At 42.7% G+C, this 23,841-nt stretch overlaps 2 protein-coding genes across 2 annotated transcripts; both read left to right on the top strand.

Annotated features, from left to right (window-relative positions):
- The first annotated feature begins 89 nt into the window (after positions 1 to 89).
- On the top strand, positions 90 to 16,526 carry LOC131137397 (receptor tyrosine-protein kinase erbB-3-like). Its single transcript, XM_058085309.1, has 28 exons — positions 90 to 409; positions 2,670 to 2,824; positions 2,964 to 3,150; positions 5,560 to 5,685; positions 5,766 to 5,828; positions 5,942 to 6,060; positions 6,989 to 7,130; positions 7,207 to 7,320; positions 7,394 to 7,511; positions 7,649 to 7,722; positions 7,801 to 7,891; positions 9,563 to 9,765; positions 9,843 to 9,975; positions 10,059 to 10,152; positions 10,223 to 10,380; positions 10,475 to 10,531; positions 10,723 to 10,864; positions 11,644 to 11,763; positions 11,852 to 11,950; positions 12,018 to 12,203; positions 12,271 to 12,426; positions 12,497 to 12,572; positions 12,654 to 12,800; positions 12,868 to 12,965; positions 13,043 to 13,204; positions 13,283 to 13,354; positions 15,060 to 15,381; positions 15,454 to 16,526. Exons 1-28 carry the CDS (start codon positions 331 to 333, stop codon positions 16,248 to 16,250), a joined length of 4,290 nt encoding a protein of 1,429 aa, XP_057941292.1. The 5' UTR covers positions 90 to 330; the 3' UTR covers positions 16,251 to 16,526.
- Positions 16,527 to 17,058: 532 nt separating this feature from the next.
- On the top strand, positions 17,059 to 22,133 carry LOC131136911 (proliferation-associated protein 2G4-like). Its single transcript, XM_058084252.1, has 13 exons — positions 17,059 to 17,255; positions 18,657 to 18,785; positions 18,864 to 18,969; positions 19,040 to 19,109; positions 19,186 to 19,278; positions 19,362 to 19,425; positions 19,494 to 19,572; positions 20,005 to 20,083; positions 20,164 to 20,297; positions 20,736 to 20,830; positions 20,915 to 21,042; positions 21,220 to 21,273; positions 21,349 to 22,133. Exons 1-13 carry the CDS (start codon positions 17,168 to 17,170, stop codon positions 21,406 to 21,408), a joined length of 1,179 nt encoding a protein of 392 aa, XP_057940235.1. The 5' UTR covers positions 17,059 to 17,167; the 3' UTR covers positions 21,409 to 22,133.
- Positions 22,134 to 23,841: the final 1,708 nt, after the last annotated feature.

Here is a 23,841-nt window from a genome sequence, read left to right as displayed (position 1 = left end):
TGGCCAATGACAGAGCCTCCTCAGGGAGGGACGTCCCGCTCAAAATAAAGTACCACCAGTTGGCTGTTTTCATCTGCTGTTACAAATAATGGCTGCCACTCCTTTTCCTCTTTGATTGCGGCAGTCAGAGTGAAGTTCGGACTTTTGATGATTTTTATTTTTATTATTTTTTGGGAGAACCGCCTGGACCTTATGTGATATGGTGATATGGTGATATGGTGATATGGTGATATGGTGATATGGTGATATGGTGATATGGTGATACGGTGATATGGTGATATGGTGATATGGTGATATGGTGATATTTGAGTGACTACATTAACCGTCACCATGAACCAATGGCTGCTCCTTTCGGTGTCTGTGGTATCGTTGTGGAATATGCAAGCAACATTATCCCAAACACATGAAGGTAAGTTATAAATTCATATTCTTATCTTTTCTATCAAATGAATGACCTCCTCTTTTATTTTTTTTACTACTACTATGTCGGCTCTCAGCGTTAATCAAGCCTGTTAATGACATTTTCCAACCAAGTCTTTGTAAATTGTTACTGATGAATGGAAGCAATATAAGACGTTTTTATCTTTTAGCATCTTATTGATGTTTGTTGTCTACTTGATTATTGATTGTTTGTTATTTGTACACATGACTCTTTATGCTTTACTACATTCTTCATATTTCATCTATTTATTTTTTATTATTATACGGGAGACAGGCAACGAAAGTCTATCTATCCATCCAGCTATCCTTCCTTCCATCCATCCATCCATCATCCTTCCATCCGTCCATCCATCCATCCATCCTTCCTTCCTTCCTTCCTTCCTTCCATCATCCCTCCATCCATCCATCCTTCCATCCTTCCATCCATGCATCCATCCATCCATCCATCCATCCATCCATACATCTTTCTTTCTTTCTTTCTTTCTTTCTTTCTTTCTTTCTTTCTTTCTTTCTTTCTTTCTTTCTTTCTTTCTTTCTTTCTTTCTTTCTTTCTTTCTTTCTTTCTTTCTTTCTTTCTTTCTTTCTTTCTTTCTTTCTTTTTTTCTATCCATCACCCATCATCCTTCCTTCCTTCCTTCCTTCCTACCTACCTACCTACCTACCTTCCATCCATCCATCCATCCATCCTTCTTTCTTTCTTTCTTTCTTTCTTTCTTTCTTTCTTTCTATCCATCACCCATCATCCTTCCTTCCTTCCATCCATCCTTCCTTCCATCCTTCCTTCCTTCCTTCCTTCCTTCCTTCCTTCCTTCCTTCCTTCCTTCCTTCCTTCCTTCCTTCCTTCCTTCCTTCCTTCCTTCCTTCCTTCCTACCTACCTACCTACCTACCTACCTTCCATCCATCTTTCTTTCTTTCTTTCTTTCTTTCTTTCTTTCTTTCTTTCTTTCTTTCTTTCTTTCTTTCTTTCTTTCTTTCTTTCTTTCTTTCTTTCTTTCTTTCTTTCTTTCTTTCTTTCTTTCTTTCTTTCTTTCTTTCCATCCCTCCATCCATCCTTCCATCCTTCCATCCATGCATCCATCCATCCATCCATCCATACATCCATACATCTTTCTTTCTTTCTTTCTTTCTTTCTTTCTTTCTTTCTTTCTTTCTTTCTTTCTTTCTTTCTTTCTTTCTTTCTTTCTTTCTTTCTTTCTTTCTTTCTTTCTTTCTTTCTTTCTTTCTTTCTTTCTTTCTTTCTTTCTTTCTTTCTTTTTTCTTTGTTTCTTTCTTTCTTTCTTTCTATCCATTCATCCTTCCATCCATCCATCCATCCTTCCATCCATCCATCCTTCCACCCATCCATCCATGCATCCATCCATCCATCCATCTTTCTTTCTATCCATCCATCCATCCATGTGTCATGAATGAAATGATTGCATATGCTAGTTAGAAGAGATGAAGACTATATTAACAAAGTATTGGGACAAACATTCACTTCCTGTTGATGTCAGTATTTTGTATTCATATACTTGGACTTTTTAATAGTAATATGGCAGAATTCCATATGTTCTTCTTAAACGATGATTTTATGTTTGTATTGGGACACATTCACTTCCTGTTGATGTCAGTATTTTGTATTCATATACTTGGACTTTTTAATAGTAATATGGCAGAATTCCATATGTTCTTCTTAAACGATGATTTTATGTGCGCCTTCTCTTCCCGTTGATGATATTTACTCCACACATGAAGCATTGTTTTGGGGGATGATCTCAGCCCCCAACCCCTCATCCCAACACACGGACCAGTGATGCACACACAGATAAGTCCTGTCACGGCCCCAGACACTATCCACATTTAGGACTTCATCACAATAAGAACTTTGTATCACCCAAACCCACTGCGGTTTTTCCCTTGTCCCCGAAAGGCTTGGGTGGACTCCTCTGTGGTTCGGGGTCACCATGGACGCTTTTACTCTTCTTCATGTTGTTCAGCCAACAGTCACAGAAGCCATGGAACTTAGTCACTTCACGGCTGCTGAGGCGTTTTTTAACTGAAAAAATTGTGGTTTTGCTTTGGGTGTATTTGAAGTACACATAGCCTATACTTCAAAAGGAAAGTTATACTTCTATTACTGCATTGACGATACAACGCCTGCAAAAACAACCTCATTCATGAACTATATGAAGGCCGTTTATGATGCTTGTCATGATGATTCTTCCTTTTGTGTGTTTGCGTATCTCAGTCGTGTGTCCTGGTACCCAGAACGGTCTGAGCTCCACGGGTTCCCAGGAAAACCAGTACAACCTGATCAAGGACCGCTACGCCGGCTGTGAGATCATCATGGGAAACCTGGAAATCACACAGATTGAGAGTGACTGGGATTTCTCTTTCCTCAAGGTAATGGGAACCAGTACAGCCTTCTTGATGCAGACTCTAAGAGACAGACCTCTCACTCTGACTAAAGATGCTCCCTTGTCTTCAGAACCCGTCAACTGTTGTTTCGTGTTTCATGAGCCAGCTCTTCTCGTCTTTGTAGACCATCCGGGAGGTGACTGGCTACGTTCTCATCGCCATGAATCATTTCCAGGAAATTCCCTTAGAGCAACTGCGGGTCATCCGAGGAAGCAGCCTTTACGAAAGACGCTTCGCCCTCTCCATCTTCTTCAACTATCCAAAGGATGGATCCAACGGTTTACGGCAGCTGGGGCTCGCAAATTTGACAGGTAAAAATGGGAAATTAGCATATTGTAGCAAAGAGATGGGGAGAATGAATATACTATATCAAGTATAGTATAGAACAGGGGTGGGCAGACTACGGCCCGGGGGCCACATCCGGCCCGCCAAGTGTTTGAATACGGCCCGCCTGTTCTTAAACACAACTCAACATACAACCTGGCATCACGGCTTGAGCCAACCTTTTGATGGTGGAAGTGGCTGTTTTATCAATTTCGTTATTTGATGTGGTCTGTCGTTTACAAAATTCATTCATTCATTCATTTTCTACCACTTATCCTCACTGGGCTCCAAAATGATTGTTTGTCTATGTGTATATATACAAAATGCTTCTGAAAAAAGGGACACAAAGACATAATAATAAAATAATAATAATAAAATAATTCATTACACCCTGGACTGGTGGCCAGCCAATCACAGGGCACATAGTATAGACCAGGGGTCAGCAACCCGCGGCTCCAGAGCCGCATGTGGCTCTCCAGCCTCTTTGTTGCGGCTCCCTTTGCAATGCTTGAATATTTTTTAGCACCCGTGTGGTGAAAATGCACGTCTTTGTTATGAGTTTACAAAAATCCAACTTTGTGTGAGACCATGAATGCATCCTGACTGAGTTCTGACTGGTGACTGAATGAGCAGACAGGATGCTATCCAGTTCTCTCTGACAGGTTAACATGAAGGGAAATGAGTAATACTTTGAGTTATTTGAGTTATTAATTATTATTAATGAGTTATTTGACGATTCTAAAAAATAAATTAGAGCTCATTTAAAAACAAAAGTTTATCTCCAGTACTAGCAAGAGTACTCCAACTCGTCTTTTTTTTTCCCTCCAATGTTGTTTTAAACATACAACGTTTTGCGGCTCCAGGCTATTTTTCTTTAGTGGGCAAGTGGGTGAAATGGCTCTTTTCATAGTAAAGGTTGCCGACCCCTGGTATAGACAAACAACCATTCACACTCACATTCATACCTATGGACAATTTGGAGTGGCTAATTAACCTAGCATGTTTTTGGAATGTGGGAGGAAACCGGAGTACCCGGAGAAAAACAGAGGGAGAACATGCAAACTCCACACAGAGATGGCCGAGGGTGGAATTGAACCCTGGTCACCTCGCTGTGAGGTCTCCGCGCTAACCTAATAATAATTCATTCATTCATTTTCTGCCGCTTTTCCTCACAAGGGTCGTGGGGGTGCTGGAGCCTATCCCAGCTGTCTATGGGCAAGAGGCGGGGTCCACCCTGGACTGGTGGCCAGCCAATCACAGGGCACATATAGACAAACAACCATTCACACTCACATTCATACCTATGGACAATTTGGAGTCGCCAATTAACCTAGCATGTTTTTGGAATGTGGGAGGAAACCGGAGTACCCGGAGAAAAACAGAGGGAGAACATGCAAGCTCCACACAGAGATGGCCGAGGGTGGAATTGAACCCTGGTCACCTCGCTGTGAGGTCTCCGCGCTAACCTAATAATAATTCATTCATTCATTCATTTTCTACCGCTTATCCTCACGAGGGTCGCGGGGGATGCTGGAGCCTATCCAGCTGTCTATGGGCAAGAGGCGGGGTACACCCTGGACTGGTGGCCAGCCAATCACAGGGCACATATAGACAAACAACCATTCACACTCACATTCATACCTATGGACAATTTGGAGTGGCTAATTAACCTAGCATGTTTTTGGAATGTGGGAGGAAACCGGAGTACCCGGAGAAAAACAGAGGGAGAACATGCAAACTCCACACAGAGATGGCCGAGGGTGGAATTGAACCCTGGTCACCTCGCTGTGAGGTCTCCGCGCTAACCTAATAATAATTCATTCATTCATTTTCTACCGCTTTTTCCTCACGAGGGTCGCGGGGGTGCTGGAGCCTATCCCAGCTGTCTTCAGACGAGAGGCGGGGTACACCCTGGACTGGTGGCCAGCCAATCACAGGGCACATATAGACAAACAACCATTCACACTCACATTCATACCTATGGACAATTTGGAGTCGCCAATTAACCTAGCATGTTTTTGGAATGTGGGAGGAAACCGGAGTACCCGGAGAAAAACAGAGGGAGAACATGCAAACTCCACACAGAGATGGCCGAGGGTGGAATCGAACCCTGGTCACCTCGCTGTGAGGTTTGCGCGCTAACCTAATAATAATAATAAATGTAATTTATAATGCACTTTACATCAAATAAATGATGTCAAAGTGCACATATAGCAGATTGTATGACACTTTTACTTGTAAAAATGGACTGTTACTTGTAAAATACTAAAATACTATAGAGTATAAAGGAGTAGAAAAAACAGTAACCTAACCCGCAGTGATGAATAAAGTAAAATGATACATTCTTATTTCACGTTCTCTATATTGTGCCTGCTTATGCGTCTACTTTTTTGCAGAGATCTTGGAGGGCGGAGTACAGATTATTAATAATAAATACTTAAATTATGGTCCGTGGATCTACTGGCAAGACATCATGAGGGACAGCAACGCTCCTATTGACATCCGCTACAATGGAGAGCGAGGTTTGAACGGCTCTTTCTCACAAATGATTCCTTTTTATGGGCATGCCCTGACGAACGCTGTTGTCCTACTCGTGTCTCAGGCTCGTGTCACAAATCTTGCGGGGCTTCCTGCTGGGGGCCAAACGAGAAGCAGTGTCAAATCTGTGAGTCTGTTTTTAACCTTTTTAGAGTTTACGGACGTTCCCTGAACTCACCACGATGCACACACAAGGACTCCTTGACCGATGCTACGCTCTTGTCATGTGTTGTGTTGCAGTGACGAAGACGGTGTGTGCGCCGCAGTGCAACGGTCGATGTTTCGGGGCCAGCCCCAGGGACTGCTGTCACATCGAGTGTGCAGCAGGATGCACGGGCCCCGTGGATGTGGATTGTTTTGTAAGAGTTGTCGTCTGTCCCCGTGGGATGGGGATGAGTGAATGTGATACAAATCATCAGTGTTTTCAAAGTGTGGGGCGGGGATGACCAAAACATGGTCATTACATGTTTTGTTGCGTCAGTACTAGTGTTTAAAAATACTCAGGTAGAGTCACTAGTGGTGGTGGGAAACGGCTATTAGCAACCCCTCTATGTATGCACACGCTATAATGCTACACAGCATTTGTTCCATGACTTACACCAAATAAAGACAGTTAGGACACGGATAAACTGGTACTTCCTGCCTGCTCTCTGACCACTGGACCAAGTAACGTTGGAAAGGCGTCGGGCGTCGGCAGGTTTGTGGGCTAGTCCAGCAGCATGGTGGCCCACGTTCACTAAACAGTCCTGTGGGAAAGTGGAATTGTTATCAAATGTAGCTTTCTCTTACATCCAAGGAAGCATTTCTTACGAGTCACTGCAACGTAAACGCAGAATCAGAGTCTGGGAGAGGGCAGAGATTCTATCAGCGCCTACAGTCACGCCCATATAAGGAAATCCGCTCCTCTGTGACATCACAAAGGAGCAGTTTTGCAACGCCCTCTGAAACCGGTCCTTTTGAGCCATCACAAACTTCTTTCAGGGTTCACTTCCAAATGTGCAAACACCGGAAAAAGCAGTAAAGTGGATGAGTGGTTAGCATGTTGGCCACACAGTCAGGTTCGATTCTCCATTTGGTATCTTTATGTGGAGTTAGCATGTTCCCCCCATGCGTACTCTCCCACATCCAAAAACATGCTAGGCTAATTGGCGACTCCAAATTGTCCATAGGTATGAATGTGAGTGTGAATGGTTGTTTGTCTAAATGTGCCCTGTGATTGGCTGGCCACCAAAATTAATTAATCCCATATTGCATATTTTGTGATATGTATTATGTTTTTGTACGTAGGCATGTCGCCATTTCAATGACTCGGGAGCCTGCGTTCCTCAATGTCCACAAGCTCTCATCTACAACAAGCAGACCTTTCAGATGGAGACCAACCCGAACGCCAAATATCAATATGGATCCATTTGTGTCTCCCAATGCCCCAGTGAGTGTTGCATCACGGGAAACACTTTTGAATTATTTGGATTATTTTTTCCCACCTTTATTCTTTCATTGGATAGCTCATTTCGTGGTGGACGGTAGCTCCTGTGTGAGCGTCTGTCCTCCAGACAAGATGGAGGTGGAAAAAGAAGGACAGAGGCGCTGTGAGCCTTGCAGTGGACTCTGCCCAAAAGGTTTGACCCAAATAAATATCTTATTATGTGTCACTCATCTTCAATGATCATGTATATGTATTTATCCTGACAGTATGTGAAGGCACGGGTGCAGAACACAGGCAGACCGTGGACTCCAGTAACATCGACAGTTTCATCAACTGCACCAAAATCCAAGGGAGTCTCCACTTTCTGGTCACGGGGATTCTTGGGTATGTTTCTAGGCCATCATTTTCTTAATTCTGTCATTTGTTCATTCATTCCAATGTGTCGTCCAGTGGCGATGTTGTAGCTACAGTCATAGCACATCAGCACATGTTCACTTAGTGTTTCTGTCTGGTCTCATCAGGGATGACTTTAAGAAAATCCCACCTCTGGATGCCAAAAAACTGGAAATTTTCCGCACTGTCAGAGAAATAACAGGTACTACATCTTCTTCTTACACTGAATATCCTGAATGTAAATGATGTTAATTAACAGTCCGCCGTGTTTAATTGTCAGATATTCTAAACATCCAGTCCTGGCCCAGGGAGCTCAGTGATTTGTCCGTTTTTTCCAGTCTCACGACCATCCAGGGGAGGTCACTTTATAAGTAAGTCTTGTTTACACGATGTGCTTTTATCCCTACGTGGCTTCATGGGTGTTCTTTTTTTAAAGTGTCACATCATGTGATTAGTCGTCAGCTAGCACTACTTTAATTGCATTCTGTTTATAATAATACTGAAAATATTGGCCAATAAAAGTAACCAGGGAGCTGTTTTATCCTCAAGAATATAGTAACACTTAAATATAGTAAATACTAACAGATACTGGGGTTTTTTTTGGACCAGTTTGGGGTTTTTGGTTAGTTGGAGATAGAAATATATTTACTAGGGCTGTCTAAAATTTTTTTTTTAATTAAAAATAAAAATATTTGATCCTGATTAATTGGGTTTTGTGCATAGTTAACACAATTAATCGCATTTAATTGCAGATAGAAATAGGTTTTATCTAGTAGGGGAAATTGCTTTGTGGTAAAAAATTAAATGTGCAACTACAATGATAATTACGTCACATTTTATGTAATAGGATATCAATTTTTGAATTATGGGCCATTATTCAAAACAATACAGTCAGCAAGCATATTTTTATATGACTATTTTTCTTCATTATTAGCATATTAGCTCTTAAACTCGCCAAGAAACGTTCAGCAGATACAAAATGTGAGCGAGTGAGACCTCTCACACTAACATGTTTTTGTATATTTGTGTCAGCTCAAAATAAGATGAATTTATTTATGATACTGTTTTTAAATTCTAAATGTTTGTGAGTAAAAAGTCTATTTATGAACATTCAGGAAGGATTCTTCTTCTTCTTCTTCTTCTTCTTCTTCTTCTGCTTCTTCTGCTTCTTCTGCTTCTTCTGCTTCTTCTTCTTCTTCTTCTTCTTCTTCTTCTTATTATTATTCTTATTCTTATTCTTATTCTTATTCTTATTCTTATTCTTATTCTTATTCTTATTCTTATTCTTATTCTTCTTATTCTTATTGTTATTCTTATTCTTATTCTTATTCTTATTCTTATTCTTATTCTTATTCTTATTCTTATTCTTATTCTTATTCTTATTCTTATTCTTATTCTTATTCTTATTCTTATTCTTATTCTTATTCTTATTCTTATTCTTATTCTTATTCTTATTCTTATTCTTGTTATTGTTATTCTTATTGTTATTCTTATTGTTATTCTTATTGTTATTCTTATTCTTATTCTTATTCTTATTCTTCTTCTTCTTCTTCTTCTTCTTCTTCTTCTTCTTCTTCTTCTTATTCTTATTCTTATTCTTATTCTTATTCTTATTCTTATTCTTATTCTTATTCTTATTCTTATTCTTATTCTTATTCTTATTCTTATTCTTATTCTTATTCTTATTCTTCTTCTTCTTCTTCTTCTTCTTCTTCTTCTTATTCTTCTTATTATTCTTATTCTTATTCTTATTCTTATTCTTATTCTTATTCTTATTCTTATTCTTATTCTTATTCTTCTTATTCTTATTCTTATTCTTATTCTTATTCTTATTCTTATTCTTATTCTTATTCTTATTCTTCTTCTTCTTCTTCTTCTTCTTCTTCTTCTTCTTCTTCTTCTTCTTCTTCTTCTTCTTCTTCTTCTTATTATTATTATTATTATTATTATTATTATTATTATTATTATTATTATTATTATTATTATTATGATGATGATGATGATGATGATGATGATGAACGTGTCCAATGTGTCCATCAAAGGCGCTTCTCCCTGATGGTGATGCACATCCCCACTCTCACCTCTCTGGGTCTGCGCTCGCTGCGAGAGATCAGCGACGGCAGCGTGTACATCAGCCAGAACGCCAGGTTGTGCTACCTCCACACTGTCAACTGGGCCAGGTTGCTGAGGGGCCACAGAGTCCAAGTGAACAGCATCAACACCAACAGGCCGCTGGTGGAATGCGGTAGAGTTCCTCGCTTTTCCACCTTTTGGTGTCGTTGCTTGAGCGTTGCTGCAAACACATCCTTTGCTACGCCGCAGTGGCGCAGGGCCACGTGTGTGACCCGCTGTGTTCCGACTCCGGTTGCTGGGGCCCCGGTCCCGACGAGTGTCTCTCCTGCAAGAACTACAGCCGAAACGGCACTTGTGTGGACAGCTGTCGTTTTTATACCGGGTGGGTTCCTGTGGTGGATACGAGATGTTTGTCAGTTATTCTATCCCATCCATCATGTCTATATTTGACTTTTGCTTTTGAAGATCTCCAAGGGAATTCGCCAGTCCTGACCGAGAGTGTGTTGCCTGCCATCCGGAGTGTAAAGCTCAGCATGGAAAGTCCAGCTGTACTGGACCGGTAAGAACTTAGCCTGGAAGAGACGAAGCCTGAAGGAACATGTCCACAAACACCTCTCTTGTTCTCGTAGGGTGCGTATGAATGTGTGGCGTGTGCCAACCTCCGTGATGGTCCATACTGCATGTCCTCTTGCCCGGCTGGGGTGAATGACGGACGGAGAGGACTCATCTTCAAATATCCCAACAAGGAAGGTCACTGTGAACCATGTCACCATAATTGCACCCAAGGGTGAGATCCAGATGATTTCATATGTTTTATAACCAAAGTATCCTTCCTTAGTACATACGTATATGCGTTATGGAAACATATCTTCATGGAACAGATGCTGGGGTCCAGAACTCAGTGATTGTCTTGAGACCGTCAGACTGGCGGCCAGCAGGTCAGTGGCTCCCCCTGTTGGTGAATGTCTGAAGCTACATCAGTCCTGACATCACATGATTGGTGGACCATGCCAAGTATCTGATCTCCTTGCTGCTGCTGCCACAGGACCCAAAGTCATGACATCATTCATCTCACTTGACTCCATTTCTCTGACATTTCTGACATTTTATCATCTCCTTTTCTCCAAAGCGGCCACATCACAGGCATCGCTTTAGGTGTTCCGGCTGGCTTGATCTTCTGCCTGGTGTTGTTTTTCCTGGGTGTGCTCTACCACCGAGGCCTGGCCATACGCCGCAAGAGAGCCATGAGGAGGTACCTAGAGAGTGGAGAGGTGAGTTGGTCCCAGGAAGTGCCAATAGATATACATAGTAGATAGATGGACAGATAGATGGATGGGCGGATAGATGGATGGATGGATGGATAGATAGATGGACGGATGGATGATGGATAGATGGATGGATGGATGGATGGGCAGATAGATGGATGGATGGACGGATATATGGACGGATGGACAGATATATGGATGGATGATGGATGCATGGATGGATGGATGGACAGATTGATGGATGGATGGATGATGGATGATGGATGCATGGATAGATGGATAGATGGATAGATGGATGGATGATGGACGGATGGATAGATAGCAAGATGGATGGATGGACAGATATATGGATGGATGATGGATGCATGGATGGATGGATGGACAGATTGATGGATGGATGGATGGATGGACGGATGGATAGATAGATAGCAAGATGGATGGACGGATATATGGACGGATGGACAGATATATGGATGCATGGATGGATGGATGGACAGATTGATGGATGGATGCATAGATGGACAGATTGATGGATGGATGGTTGGATGGATGATGGATGCATGGATAGATGGATAGATGGATGGATGATGGACGGATGGATAGATAGCAAGATGGATGGATGGATATATGGACGGATGGACAGATATATGGATGGATGATGGATGCATGGATGGATGGATGGACAGATTGATGGATGGATGGATGGATGGATGGATGGATGGATGGATAGATAGATACACCAAGAAATGGACGTTCATGAGGACATTGTTCTTCTGTATTGGCAGTGTTTTGAGCCACTGGGTCCCGGGGAGAAAGGAACCCAGGTTCATGCCCACATCCTGAAGCCATCAGAGCTAAAAAAGCTCAAAGTCCTCGGATCGGGTGTTTTTGGCACCGTGCACAGGGTATACATGAACTTCTTGAGGTTTTGGAGACAAGATGAGGAACATGAAGTTGAACATGTTGTTTCAGTTGTATGTTTCTGTTCTGAAGGGGTTCTGGACTCCAGAAGGAGAGACAGTAAAGATCCCCGTGGCCATCAAGACCATTCAGGACAGCTCAGGTCGTCAGACCTTCACTGAGTTAACTAATGTGAGAACCTGACTATCTTGAACAAAAGCCGAGGGAACCGGGACTTCATTGTTTCATCTCCACACAGCACATGCTCTTAATGGGCAGCCTGGACCATCCCTACATTGTTAGGATTCTGGGAATATGTCCCGGGTCCAGTCTGCAGCTGGTGACTCAGCTGAGTTCACTTGGCTCCTTGTTGGAGCACATCAAGCAGCACGGGAACAGCCTGGGCCCCCAACGCCTCCTCAACTGGTGTGTGCAGATTGCCAAAGTAGGTGGATGTGGAGTGACGTTTGTTTTGGGACCGAGTGGACTCTGGTGACATATTTGCTTCTCAGGGTATGTACTACCTGGAGGAACACTGCGTGGTGCACAGGAACCTGGCGGCAAAGAACATCCTGCTGAAGAACACCTACCAAGTTCAGATATCTGACTACGGAGTAGCTGCTCTCCTTTATCCTGACGACAAGAAATTTGTCTCCACCGACAAGAAGGTTGACTTTGTCGCATATTTTGTTATCAGGCGCTACGTCGAGCTGAGCTAATTCATGTGAACTAATGCAGACTCCTATCAGATGGATGGCGCTGGAGAGCATCTTGTTTGGGAGATACACACATCAAAGTGATGTCTGGAGTTATGGTAGGATGCTTCCCGTTTGTGGATCGGGAATCTGTCGATTCTCCAGTTTAATGTATGAACATCACCTGCTTCTTCTCCCAGGAGTGACAGTGTGGGAGATGATGTCGTTCGGTGCGGAGCCTTACGGTTCCGTGCAGCCGCAGGAAGTGCCGGGGCTGCTAGAGAAAGGCGAACGTCTGTCCCAACCTAACATCTGCACCATAGACGTCTACATGGTCATGGTCAAATGTGAGTGGCACCACGGTGGACGTGAACGTCGCATCTTGGAGGTTAAACAGAGCTGTTTCGTTTTCAGGTTGGATGATTGATGAAAACATCAGGCCCACCTTCAAAGAGCTGGCAAATGACTTCACGCGCATGGCAAGAGATCCACCGAGGTACCTTGTCATCAAGGTAAGGTACTCGTCATTTGACTGAAAAACTAGCTAGAACATCTCGCAGTTTTACCTAATTGTCAGCCAATTTTGCAGATGGAAGGACAAGACGTCCATCGCAGAGATTCCGAGCAAGGACTGCTTGACCCAGATTTGGTGGATGACGCCGCGGAAGGATTGGAGGAAGGTTTAGACACACCTCCTCTGCAACACTCTCCATCATGGAGCCTCTCTCGCTCCAGGATGAACTGCCCCAGGGTAACTGAATCCATTTTCATTTGGCCTACGGTTGTCACTAACAGAGGCAATGAATCACTGCTGCCCTCTGATTTGTAGAGCGGTGCATCTCAAGCCGGCCCTGTTGGATACCTACCGATGACTCCAAGTCCTGTGGAAAGTATTCGCCAGGTGTGATGCACCCGCACGTACACACAGAGACGCACACTGCGTGCTTTCAATAACATTTAGATCAGGGGTGCTCACACCTTTTCAGCATGCGAGCTACTTTTAAAATGACCGAGTCAAAATGATCTACCCACTACAAAAATGCAAAACATCTATTTATTTTCAAATGTATTGAGGATTATTTGTACGTACAATGTATGTTGATGTACCTTACATAACCAAATGAGCCAATATTGCAAAACACACATAATTAACTATTAACATTTTTTGTAATTACCTGAGTTTACTTTGATGACTTGCACTGAATTGAACCAGCCAGGGATGCATAGTCCGGACAGTAGCTGCTGATAGCCAGCCTCAAGCACACTTCCAAATGTTTATCAGTCATGGATAATATCCGTATCATAATATCCGTATAATATTCCATATCCGTATGGAAGTGATATGTTTTTTGCCTTTTTACTTGGTCCAGTTTTTGCCTTTTTACTTGGTCCAGCTCCTTCACTCATTTTAGTGACCATAAACTTTAGCGAGGGCTTAAAATCTCGCAATTCGCCGACTAGCTTAGCACTTTGCATCGTTGTTTACGCATGAGCGGTGACCTAAAGGTCAAAATTCAGTTGTCATCTGACTGGTTGTCCTGTATGTCAATCAAGTAACGGGGATGGATGATAGGCTGACATCGTAAGTTCTGCTGCACTTAGAGACGTTGTTTGATTTGATTGGTCGCCCGAAGGGCAACATTCAGTTGTCATCTGAATGGCTGCCCTGTATATCAATCAAGTGACGGCATTGATGCTGGGATGATATTTTTTTAATGTCACGCCGCGATCGACCAGCGATCGACCAGTACCACCTCCGCGATCGACCGGTAGCTCGCGATCGACTTAATGAGCACCCCTGGTTTAGATGATAAGTCATGATAAGTCAGTGGTTTCCAGTCAGTAGCTCATGAACTAGCCACTTTTCAAGTAGCTTTATTCCTTTACTATCAACTCCTATATTGACAAAATTACAAAGTGGGTTTCGGCAGTAGTCCAGAAGTTCTCAGTAGCGCTTAGGAGCGGGTGGAATAAATTAAAACTGACTCTTTTGTAAAGCTAAGGAAATACAGCTGGAATAGGTGCAGATTCTAGAATATCTAGAAAGCTATGTGTGCAAGTTATTGTGTGTCGCTGCTCTATAGGAGTCCACAACTCAATACAAAGGGCCGAATAAACATAAATGAGCATAATCGGTCCTCTTTAAAGATTTTCCAAGTCTTAACTTGGAAAATCTGGCACAACTTAATGGCGGCCGACTACAATGGAACCTTGGTTAGCGTCATTAATTCGTTCCAGAAGGTTTGACTCTAACTGAAACGGATGTTAACCAAAAAAATTTTTATTTTTATTTTAATAATGTAAATCAAAGTAATCTATTCCAGAAACCATAGATGTCAACACAAAACATATTTTTATTAAAGATGCTCCAATCTATCAGACAAGTTCATTAAATAACCACGTTCAATCCCTTTTTCACACAGGGCCATGTAGGTTTTCCACCCAAAATTAAGACACATGACCCACTAAAAACAAATCCACAACAGACCAGTTAAGAATCACTACATTATCGTGCTTGCATACTATATTTACGATTTCCAAACATTCATATGAGAATATGTTCATATGTAAGCTGCGATTAATCCTAATCTGCTTTGTTGTTTCAGTTGTGGTTGCAGAAGTCCCGTCGGAGCTCTGTGAGAACATTACCAGAAAGGTCAGAGGTCAGGGGGAGTGGTAGGGACCCAGAGCCGCATGACGAAGGCTTTAGGACTGCAGGCGCTCCTCACAGGATTCGTCTTGGCTCCGAAAGAGGTCATTCCCGTGTATCCGTCAGTCGGCACAGGAAGCTTTCAACAGCATCAAGTCCACCCTCGTACAAGGTGTGGATGGCAGATGGGGAGGAAGAAGAAGAGGAGGCGGAGGAGGAGGAGGAGCTGGACCACTACGGTTACGTACTTCCTGGGTCACTCAGCACTTCTCAGAGAGGTAAAATATCCAAAGAAAAGAAAAGAGCATGTACATTATTTGTTTGTTATACTCCATTTCCTTGGCTCACAGCCTCCAAAGTCAACCATTCTGGGCAGAGAACCTCGAGGTTAACAAAGAATCATCTGCCAATCTTGGTGAAAAATACGCCCATGGACTATGAGGTCATGAGCCACACTCTCTCCACGATAGACGTCTCCTCGAAGAATGACAGAACCTCACCGATGCCTTCTCCAAGTGTCAATACTCTGTTACCTGCAGAGGACATGATGGCCGCTGAGGACACCCTGACAGCGATTCCAGTTGTAGACAATCAGCAGGTAAATGAGGACAATGGTGGCAAGAAACACTCAGCTGAGGAACATCAGCTCGGTATTGACCAGCAAATCAAAGCTATGGAGGACTGCGCACCGGTAGCACAGCTAAAAGTCAAATATGAATACATGGACATCAGACGCTCTGACTCCACAGAAGAGGAGGAGCTGCCGCTGGAGAGACACGAAACATCTGCAGCGGAGCCAAAACAAACAGCTGAAGAAGAGGAGAGCCAATTAGGCGATGAAGGCACAAATAAACAAGAACTACTTCAAGGGAACCAAGGTCTACACATTCCAGGCGTGGTCACAGATGACGGAGAGAAGGACTGTGAGGAGATGGTTACATTTGAAGGCACACCCGATGGGTGGGAGCAGGCAGACTACCAGAACCTTCAAGCGAAGGGTGAGGTGGGGGGCAGCAGGTGTGCAGGGATCGGGGGATACATCAAGGTGTGCGCAGGAATGGGCGAGACCGGCGCCAGCTCATCTTTCGACAATCCTGACTACTGGCACAGCAGACTGTTCCTCAAGCCAGATGCCGTGCGTACCTAATCATGTGGCCTGGGACCTGCACGCGCCAACGGCTGCGACTATAAACACGTCTCTCTTTGCTTTGTTGTATTGTTCAACATTTATCGTTAAGCATCAAGAACTGGGATGAAAGTAGCATCTCATGGTGTCAATCTGGTGTCATGGTGCATTCAATGGGACTATGTATAGCTGCATTTTGTACATTTCCTTATTGCATGAATAACTGCCATTATTTTGGAAGTATGTAATCTTTGTTTTGGCAATTGTTTTATATTGTCCTGCCGTGTGTTTAAATAAAACAAGTACACATTGACTTATTTCTAATTTATTATTCACTACAATTCAAATACAAATATAAAATATTCAATATTTTCAGTGCAGCCCTAATCCTCCTTCATCGTGTTTCATGTTTAATTGTATGTATAGAATATTTCCTGGTGACCAAAATTTAGTTTATGGTCGCAAAAGGCCCCAGAGCCGCAATTTGGACACCCTGGATGAAATGAATGGAGATCCAGCAGGTCCCCCTGCTGCATACCCGTCAAGAGCACCATCTGTGCTATCAAACACGCAGGTGAAAACATTCTGCTTTGGAAGTATTTTACATATTTAATGAAAATATATTTTCGTCATGTCTTTGTTAAAAACTTGCCTGTACAAATTGGTTGTTCTCTAATACTGTAAAATTAAAGGACTTTGGCACGACACATTGTTAAATACATTTAACTTGTAGCATGTCTCAGTTTGTAGCAACGATAACGAGGACGTGAACTATCTTGGCTTGACTGTACAGCATCTTTGTTAGAGGGCGGGGTCTAGCGGCTGTAGGCTAGTTGCAGAAGACTGGCGGGCGGTGAGAGCGAGCGGCGTGGTGCATCCTGAACCTCGCAGGGTAGAATTTCTAAAAGTTACTCTGCCTTCTCGGACGTACTGCCAACATGTCTGGTGATGAGGAAACCGAGGAGCAGACCGTCGCCGACGATTTGGTGGTTACCAAGTATAAAATGGGTGCAGAGATTGCCAACCGTAAGTAGTTGTAGAGTTAAATGTCACCATCCTTGTCATGTTAGCTAGCCCAGCAGCTGCCGTGCCATGTGCCACGGCGTGGCCAACCGTGGTCGTTTGCGGCAAAGTCTTTTCTCGTCTAAGTCATCCCTGTCTGGACGGGGCGACATATTTCAGGAGACGATTTCGTAATGTGTGACGATTGGTTTATCGTCACGTTGCCGCTTCGTTAGCATTGGCTAGCTGGACAGCTAAGTGACCGAGTTAGCTCAAAGTGCTAACAGATATTGGCATGTCAAATGTGGAGATAAAGGTGTGGAGATTAGAAGCAAGGCCGTTGGAATAGCTAATTCGAATCGAATCTTGTTATTTTAAGCTATTTTATTTGGTAAATAGCTGAAATGTAATGGCAAACTAGATCACATTGCACCAATGATGATATATATATATATTGTATTATATATTATTACCACCATTGTTTTTCACTTTAGCACCTGATACAACTAAAGGTACATTTTTTTGGACAGATATAATGATGATAACATAAATAGTTTAATTTAAGAGATGGTATCTAGTAACTTCCATGTTTTTTTTCATTAATTCTTACTTGAATAACTAATATATTTCCCCAAAAATTTACTCTTATAAGCTATTTTCATTGTCATCGTTCTATTTGTCCAAACAACTGTACTTATAGTTGTACCAGGTATTCAGATGAACAAGAAACTGAAGAAAAAAAAAGTCTAATATAAAATAAAACAAAAAAACCTGCCTACTTTTGTTGAAGTAATTATTGCACACTTTCTGTAAATTCGATAAACTTCATTTCACTTCTCCTCTATCACTGTGTTGGTCTGCTATATGATAATATTTAAAGGGGAACTATGATGCTCATTTTTCGGCCCTTTGTATTGAGTTGTGGACTCCTATAGAGCAGCTACACACAATAACCAACACACAGAGCTTTATGGTTCTTCCAGAACCTGCACCTATTCGGCTGTATTTCCTTGGATTTCGTGGTACCCGCAAAAAACGTCTGTTTTTAATTTATTTAAAAAATTACATTAAGCAATTCTGATTCAAAATTTAAAGCACAAAAATAATAATGATAATTTGTGACCAGTGCTATTTTTGGAACATGCTTCGCAAGCGCCATAAGTGGTCAGATGATTTGACAGTTGTTGCATGCACCTGCCTACGTTAGTTTAAATAATGATTGCATTTTGTGTACACCACTATCTGCATCTATCATCTATCATATCTGTACTTGGAGTGGGCGGAGTACAAACTGAAAGTGGGCGTAATTTAACTGAAAATGGGCGGTGCTTATGTATGTATGTCTGTACATTATTTTAAACGCCGGCAGTGACGAGCCGTATACAGCTCTCTTGTGAAATGGAATATATTTTTTCAATCCTTCAGACGCCCTGAAGATGGTGGTTGCCGGGGCCACTGCTGGCGTGTCTGTGCTCAGCCTGTGTGAAAAGGGAGACGCTTTTATCATGGCCGAAGCTGGGAAAATCTTCAAGAAGGAAAAAGAGATGAAGAAAGGTATGCATCTTGTACGAGTGTTGGTATATTCACGTGGCATCACATCTTACTATGTATGTTCTCCCTCCTCCCTTTCAGGTGTCGCCTTTCCGACCTGCGTGTCTGTTAATAACTGCGTGTGCCATCACTCCCCACTCAAGAGCGATCCCAACATCCTCCTCCAGGACGGGGACCTCGTCAAAGTGTATGTGAGCCGCTGAAACTGCTGTTGGCAATCCTTTCAGATGTTTATCTTTTTTCTTCTGCGTGTTCAGTGATCTGGGTGTGCACGTGGACGGCTTCATTTCCAACGTGGCGCACAGCTTTGTTGTTGGCGTGACTAAGGTAAAACAGGAAAGAATAGACGGAAATGACGTGTTACGTACAGCATGAACAGCGAGCTCAACGTTGGTGTCTGCAGGATAAGCCCCTGACAGGCCGCAAGGCTGACGTCATCGCAGCAGCTCATCTGTGCGCCGAGGCTGCTCTGCGTCTCGTCAAGCCGGGAAACCAGGTAATGACATTCTCCCACCACCGCCGTGGTGTATTCAGTCTTGGAGCTTCCGCTTCATCTAATGCATCTTTTTTTCTCCTCAGAACACACAGGTCACAGAGGCATGGAGCAAGATTGCCAAGTCATTCAAGTGCTCACCAATCGAAGGTGGGTGTCTCCGCTTGGGTGTCTGCATCACGTGTGTGCTTACCATTTCATCTGGTGTTTGATTTCAGGCCTGCTGTCCCATCAACTCAAACAGCATGTCATAGATGGAGAGAAAACTATTATCCAGAATCCAACGGACCAGCAAAAGTGGGTTCACTGAAGCCATATTTCCACCAGTCATCACACAGTAGTCAGCTGACGTGTCAGCTTGCCACATGGCCCGACTTTCATCTGGCTTACATTTCCACTGGGTCTGCAGGCGGCATGGAGATACCCGTGTCAGCAATGTAAATAGTGTGTCATCATAGCAGAGTTGAACAAAGTGACATCAAGCACAGGACAACCATGAAGTCCCTCCCATTCTATTACTATTGACACAGATGAGTAACCATTGTCTGTCCACCAATTAACAGTGCAGCTAGTCTAGATGCAGTACTTCTGCGCTAGACCCCATCCATTCCATACCACTGTGTTTGGTACCCCCAACAGAAATAGTCAACAGTAGCTTGAGTAATATTAAACTCTGGTCCCTCTGCTCCCCACCCATGAGTACATGGATGACTTTGTGTCCTCTTGTAGGAAGGACCATGAGAAGGCTGAGTTTGAGGTGCATGAAGTGTATGCAGTGGATGTGCTCATCAGCACTGGAGAAGGCAAGGTTAGTCCAACGTTAGAAATCCCCATTAGTCCTTCTTTGATATGCCGGTGTCTAAATATATGCTGTATTCCGAAAATCAGGCAAAGGATGGCGGTCTCAGGACCACAGTTTACAAACGAGACCCCAACAAGGTGTATGGATTAAAGATGAAGACCTCTCGGATGTTCTTCAGCGAGATGGAGCGACGCTTTGATACAATGGCGTTCACGCTGCGGTAACTTTTTAAAGTTTTACATAAAGCTTGTATCGTTTTACTACAGAAAAAACACAATGTGTTGCATGGCATGAGTCAATGTACAATTTTCTCTCAAAAACTGTCAAAAGGTTAGTTGGCTTGTTAGATGAATGCATTTTCTTAGTCTGATACCGAGCAGACATGGCAGAGTACTTTCCCTCTCCTGGTTCTATGGTTGTCGTCATATTTCTCCTCACTGGTACTGGCATCAAAAATAATAATAAAAAAAGAACACACTAGATTATGTAGATGCTCACCATCAGGAAAAGTACATATGTCTCCCAAACACTTTTCTCGGTTTTGTTTTCTAAGGGCTGACTCTGCAGTTTCCACAGTACTGTACTGCTATAATTGGAATTAGATTCCATCTTGCCAATTTTCTCCCTCTGATTTCTCTGCACTTGTGTGTTGCGTCAGAGCATTTGAGGACGAGGGCAAAGCCCGGCTGGGTGTGGTGGAGTGTGCCAAGCATGATTTGCTGCAGCCGTTTAATGTTCTGCAGGAGAAGGACGGTGAGCAACCATCGTGCTTTTTTTCCTCCCACTTGTTGAATCATTCTCTCCACGCTAACTGAGCTAACCCCCCTTTGTGTCCAGGCGAGTTTGTAGCCCAGTTTAAGTTCACCGTGTTGCTCATGGCCAATGGACCGCTACGAATTACAAACAGCCTCTATGAACCTGAATTGTACAAGTCTGAGCACGAGGTAGAAGACCCGGAATTGAAGGTAAGACGCGTGTGATGAATGGGACAGCACATCCTTAGCCGGTGAGGATGATGCCTGACTAATGGGCGGCCATACGGCGCTGAGTCAGCGTTTTCTAAGCCATTAAGTGTTGATATACTGTGTCCCGGTGTTCATGAGGTTATGAAAGTCATTTCCTTTTCTTCCCTCCTAATTAAGGCATTGCTTCAAAGCTCAGCCAGCCGTAAGACGCAAAAGAAAAAGAAAAAGAAGGTGCGTTAGAGTCTCTGGATGTAGCTCATTGGTGCTTCTTGTTGTGATCTAAATACATTTCCACCTTTCATCAAGGCCTCAAAGACTGTGGAGAATGCAACAGGACAGGCGATGGAGACTGAAGCTGCAGAATAAATTGCCCCAGCCAGCAATTTGTGACGCACCCCAAGACCAGACGTCAAACACTTGTGTCCCGGCTGTATGAGGCACGAGGTCATAGCTGCTCCCAACACTTCCGAAATCTAACACGTCAGTCTGGGATGATGATGCTGCTAAATTCTGTCAACTAAAACATACATGGTGGTCATTGTCCTTGAAGCAGCTTTTGTCTCTGCAACAGTGGATACAACTCAAGGGATTTATGTGTGGGTGTTAATAGAGCAAAGAAGGAATATTCTCATTTGACCTTGAACCTTCATCCAACTTTGCCACAGTAAATGCATTGAAGCAATATTGTCAAATAAAGAGTTTGATGAAGCTGCCAAGGATAATGAATGGTCCCGGTGTTGGTGAGATTGATGACGTCCCTGACCTGATGCCAAGGCAAATGAGACTTGAGCTAGTTGTGTGGTAATGTTTTTAGCATCTTCAGTCCTCGTGTAACTATTTTCACACAAGTTATTTTTTATGACACAGAGTCAGCAGAATACAGATTGTCGGTTTGTATACTCTTACAATGAATACTGCAAGGTATCGTACTGTATGCTCTGCTGACAATACGATATGAGTGGATGAAAACAACCCAGCATTGGTTGTGCATTTAGGCCTGATATTCTGTGTTTACATAAATCCTCATGGATTCTTTTGTAAAACAAACCAGTTGGAGACTCTCTTTGGAATGATTAAAAAAAGCCACCTGACATTTGTGTGTTATGAGCGCTGTCATCTGATTCAACGTGTGAATAAGTCCTGATATTTGTCCGGATGATAAATTGCATCAAGGCCTCCCAGCGCGGGGAATCCATTGATGGTATGATGATCTCCAGCGGTCATGTTTTAGGATGCAATGAAAAAATGTAACCTCACACACGAGCACAACAAATTCTATTTTTGAAAGAGATAAATAAATGACCCTTTTACAGCTCGGTTTTCCATTAGGGACGTCCTGAGATCTCGCGAGATTAAAATGTGATGAGATTTCCTGTTTGAAAAAAAAAAAAACTGTCTCGTGATAATAAATTAATCGGATGAAAAATGAAAATGAATTTGATCATTTTGCCAGCTTCATATATTGCCATGTGCATTTGTCTTTGTTTCTTTTCTTCATCTCTTGTCTTCTGAAGCGGCAGGGAGAGGATTCACTCTGCAGGTTCAGCACCTACACGCTTCATAGAACAACTACAAGACAGCTGGGATAGGCTCCAGCACCCCCACGGCCCTCGTGAGCATTAGCAGTAGAAAAGGAATGACTGAATGAATTATTTATAATTCTGATTTTTTTTAAGTATCTGTATCGGATTGATACCAAATCTATCAGTATCGCACACCACTAATTAGTATCTCATAAGTAAAGCTGTCATAAAAAGGACTCAATTCCCCATGTTGCATCGCTTCGTGACGTTTAAATAGTCCTTTGTGGAACTGTCGCGATTTTATGACATCACACCCCAAGCGGCGTCCTGGTGACTGGTAAGTGTTGAAAATGTGTTGCTACTACAATCCGAGGTAATCCTCCACTCGTGAAAGTAATCGAACTGATTTTGCACAGGTATCTGACTCGTTTCAGGCTAACCCTTCGCCATGAGAGCCAAGGTATGTATAATCCACCCCATACATGTCACAAAGATTGTTATGGTGCGAATGGTTGCTTGCTACTGGCTAGCTAGCTAACTAGCTTGGCGAGTACGTGCAATGTGTTAGCGCCGTAATAGGAAATGCCTATGTGTATATCATTATGTAATCTTAATGTTATAACTGTACGTGGTTGGTTAGTTATAAGTTAAACCTTTATATAATCTCGATACACTGATTTCTAACATTTATGGTTTCCCTCTCGTGCAGTGGAGAAAAAAGCGCATGCGCAGGTGAGCAGTCATGCTTGTACAGTCCTGTTTACAGTGTCGACGTGTTTTTCCTCGAAGCATTAATTTTAAATTCGTTACGTAGGCTGAAGCGCAAAAGGAGAAAGATGAGGCAGAGGTCCAAGTAAGGTGTCCCCTGGAGGAAGTGGATGTGATATTATCACTTTGCCAGTACTCTGAGGACATTGGAGAGCCAAGATGCCTCATGAAGTGTTGACTGAATCAGGCACAAGTTGCTGATCAAGGTGGACTCTGATTGTTTGTTCCTTTCAACCCTTTTTTTCTCCAAAATTCAAACTTTTGTTTCTATGCTTTGATTAAAGGTTTGTGGGTCTAAAAGTACTTGTTTTGTCTTGTTATACTTTCCATAGCACAGTACATAGTACAGTAAATTTCTAAATCTCCAACTGACTCTCTATGTAAGTATCAGATTTGCCAGGAAATGTACTTTAATGTGAATTATTGAATGACTTGTATTTTAACAGTTTCTATAGGTGCAATACTATAATACTGTGTAATGATATCACAGCTGTCAACGTGCTTTTCA

Source organism: Doryrhamphus excisus, chromosome 10 (genome assembly GCF_030265055.1).
Source record: "Doryrhamphus excisus isolate RoL2022-K1 chromosome 10, RoL_Dexc_1.0, whole genome shotgun sequence".
Classification (NCBI taxonomy): Eukaryota; Metazoa; Chordata; class Actinopteri; order Syngnathiformes; family Syngnathidae; genus Doryrhamphus; species Doryrhamphus excisus.
Note: the sequence above shows the minus strand (reverse complement) of the source record. Positions and strands in the feature narration are given on the sequence as shown.

Coding starts and splice junctions, on each gene's coding strand:
- LOC131137397 (XM_058085309.1), top strand. CDS start 331: ATGAACCAATGGCTGCTCCTTTCGGTGTCTGTGGTATCGTTGTGGAAT. Junction 3,151..5,559: donor GGGGCTCGCAAATTTGACAG/GTAAAAATGGGA, acceptor ACTTTTTTGCAG/AGATCTTGGAGGGCGGAGTA. Junction 12,204..12,270: donor GGTGTGTGCAGATTGCCAAA/GTAGGTGGATGT, acceptor TTTGCTTCTCAG/GGTATGTACTACCTGGAGGA.
- LOC131136911 (XM_058084252.1), top strand. CDS start 17,168: ATGTCTGGTGATGAGGAAACCGAGGAGCAGACCGTCGCCGACGATTTG. Junction 18,786..18,863: donor GGAAAAAGAGATGAAGAAAG/GTATGCATCTTG, acceptor CCTCCCTTTCAG/GTGTCGCCTTTCCGACCTGC. Junction 19,573..20,004: donor AATCCAACGGACCAGCAAAA/GTGGGTTCACTG, acceptor GTCCTCTTGTAG/GAAGGACCATGAGAAGGCTG.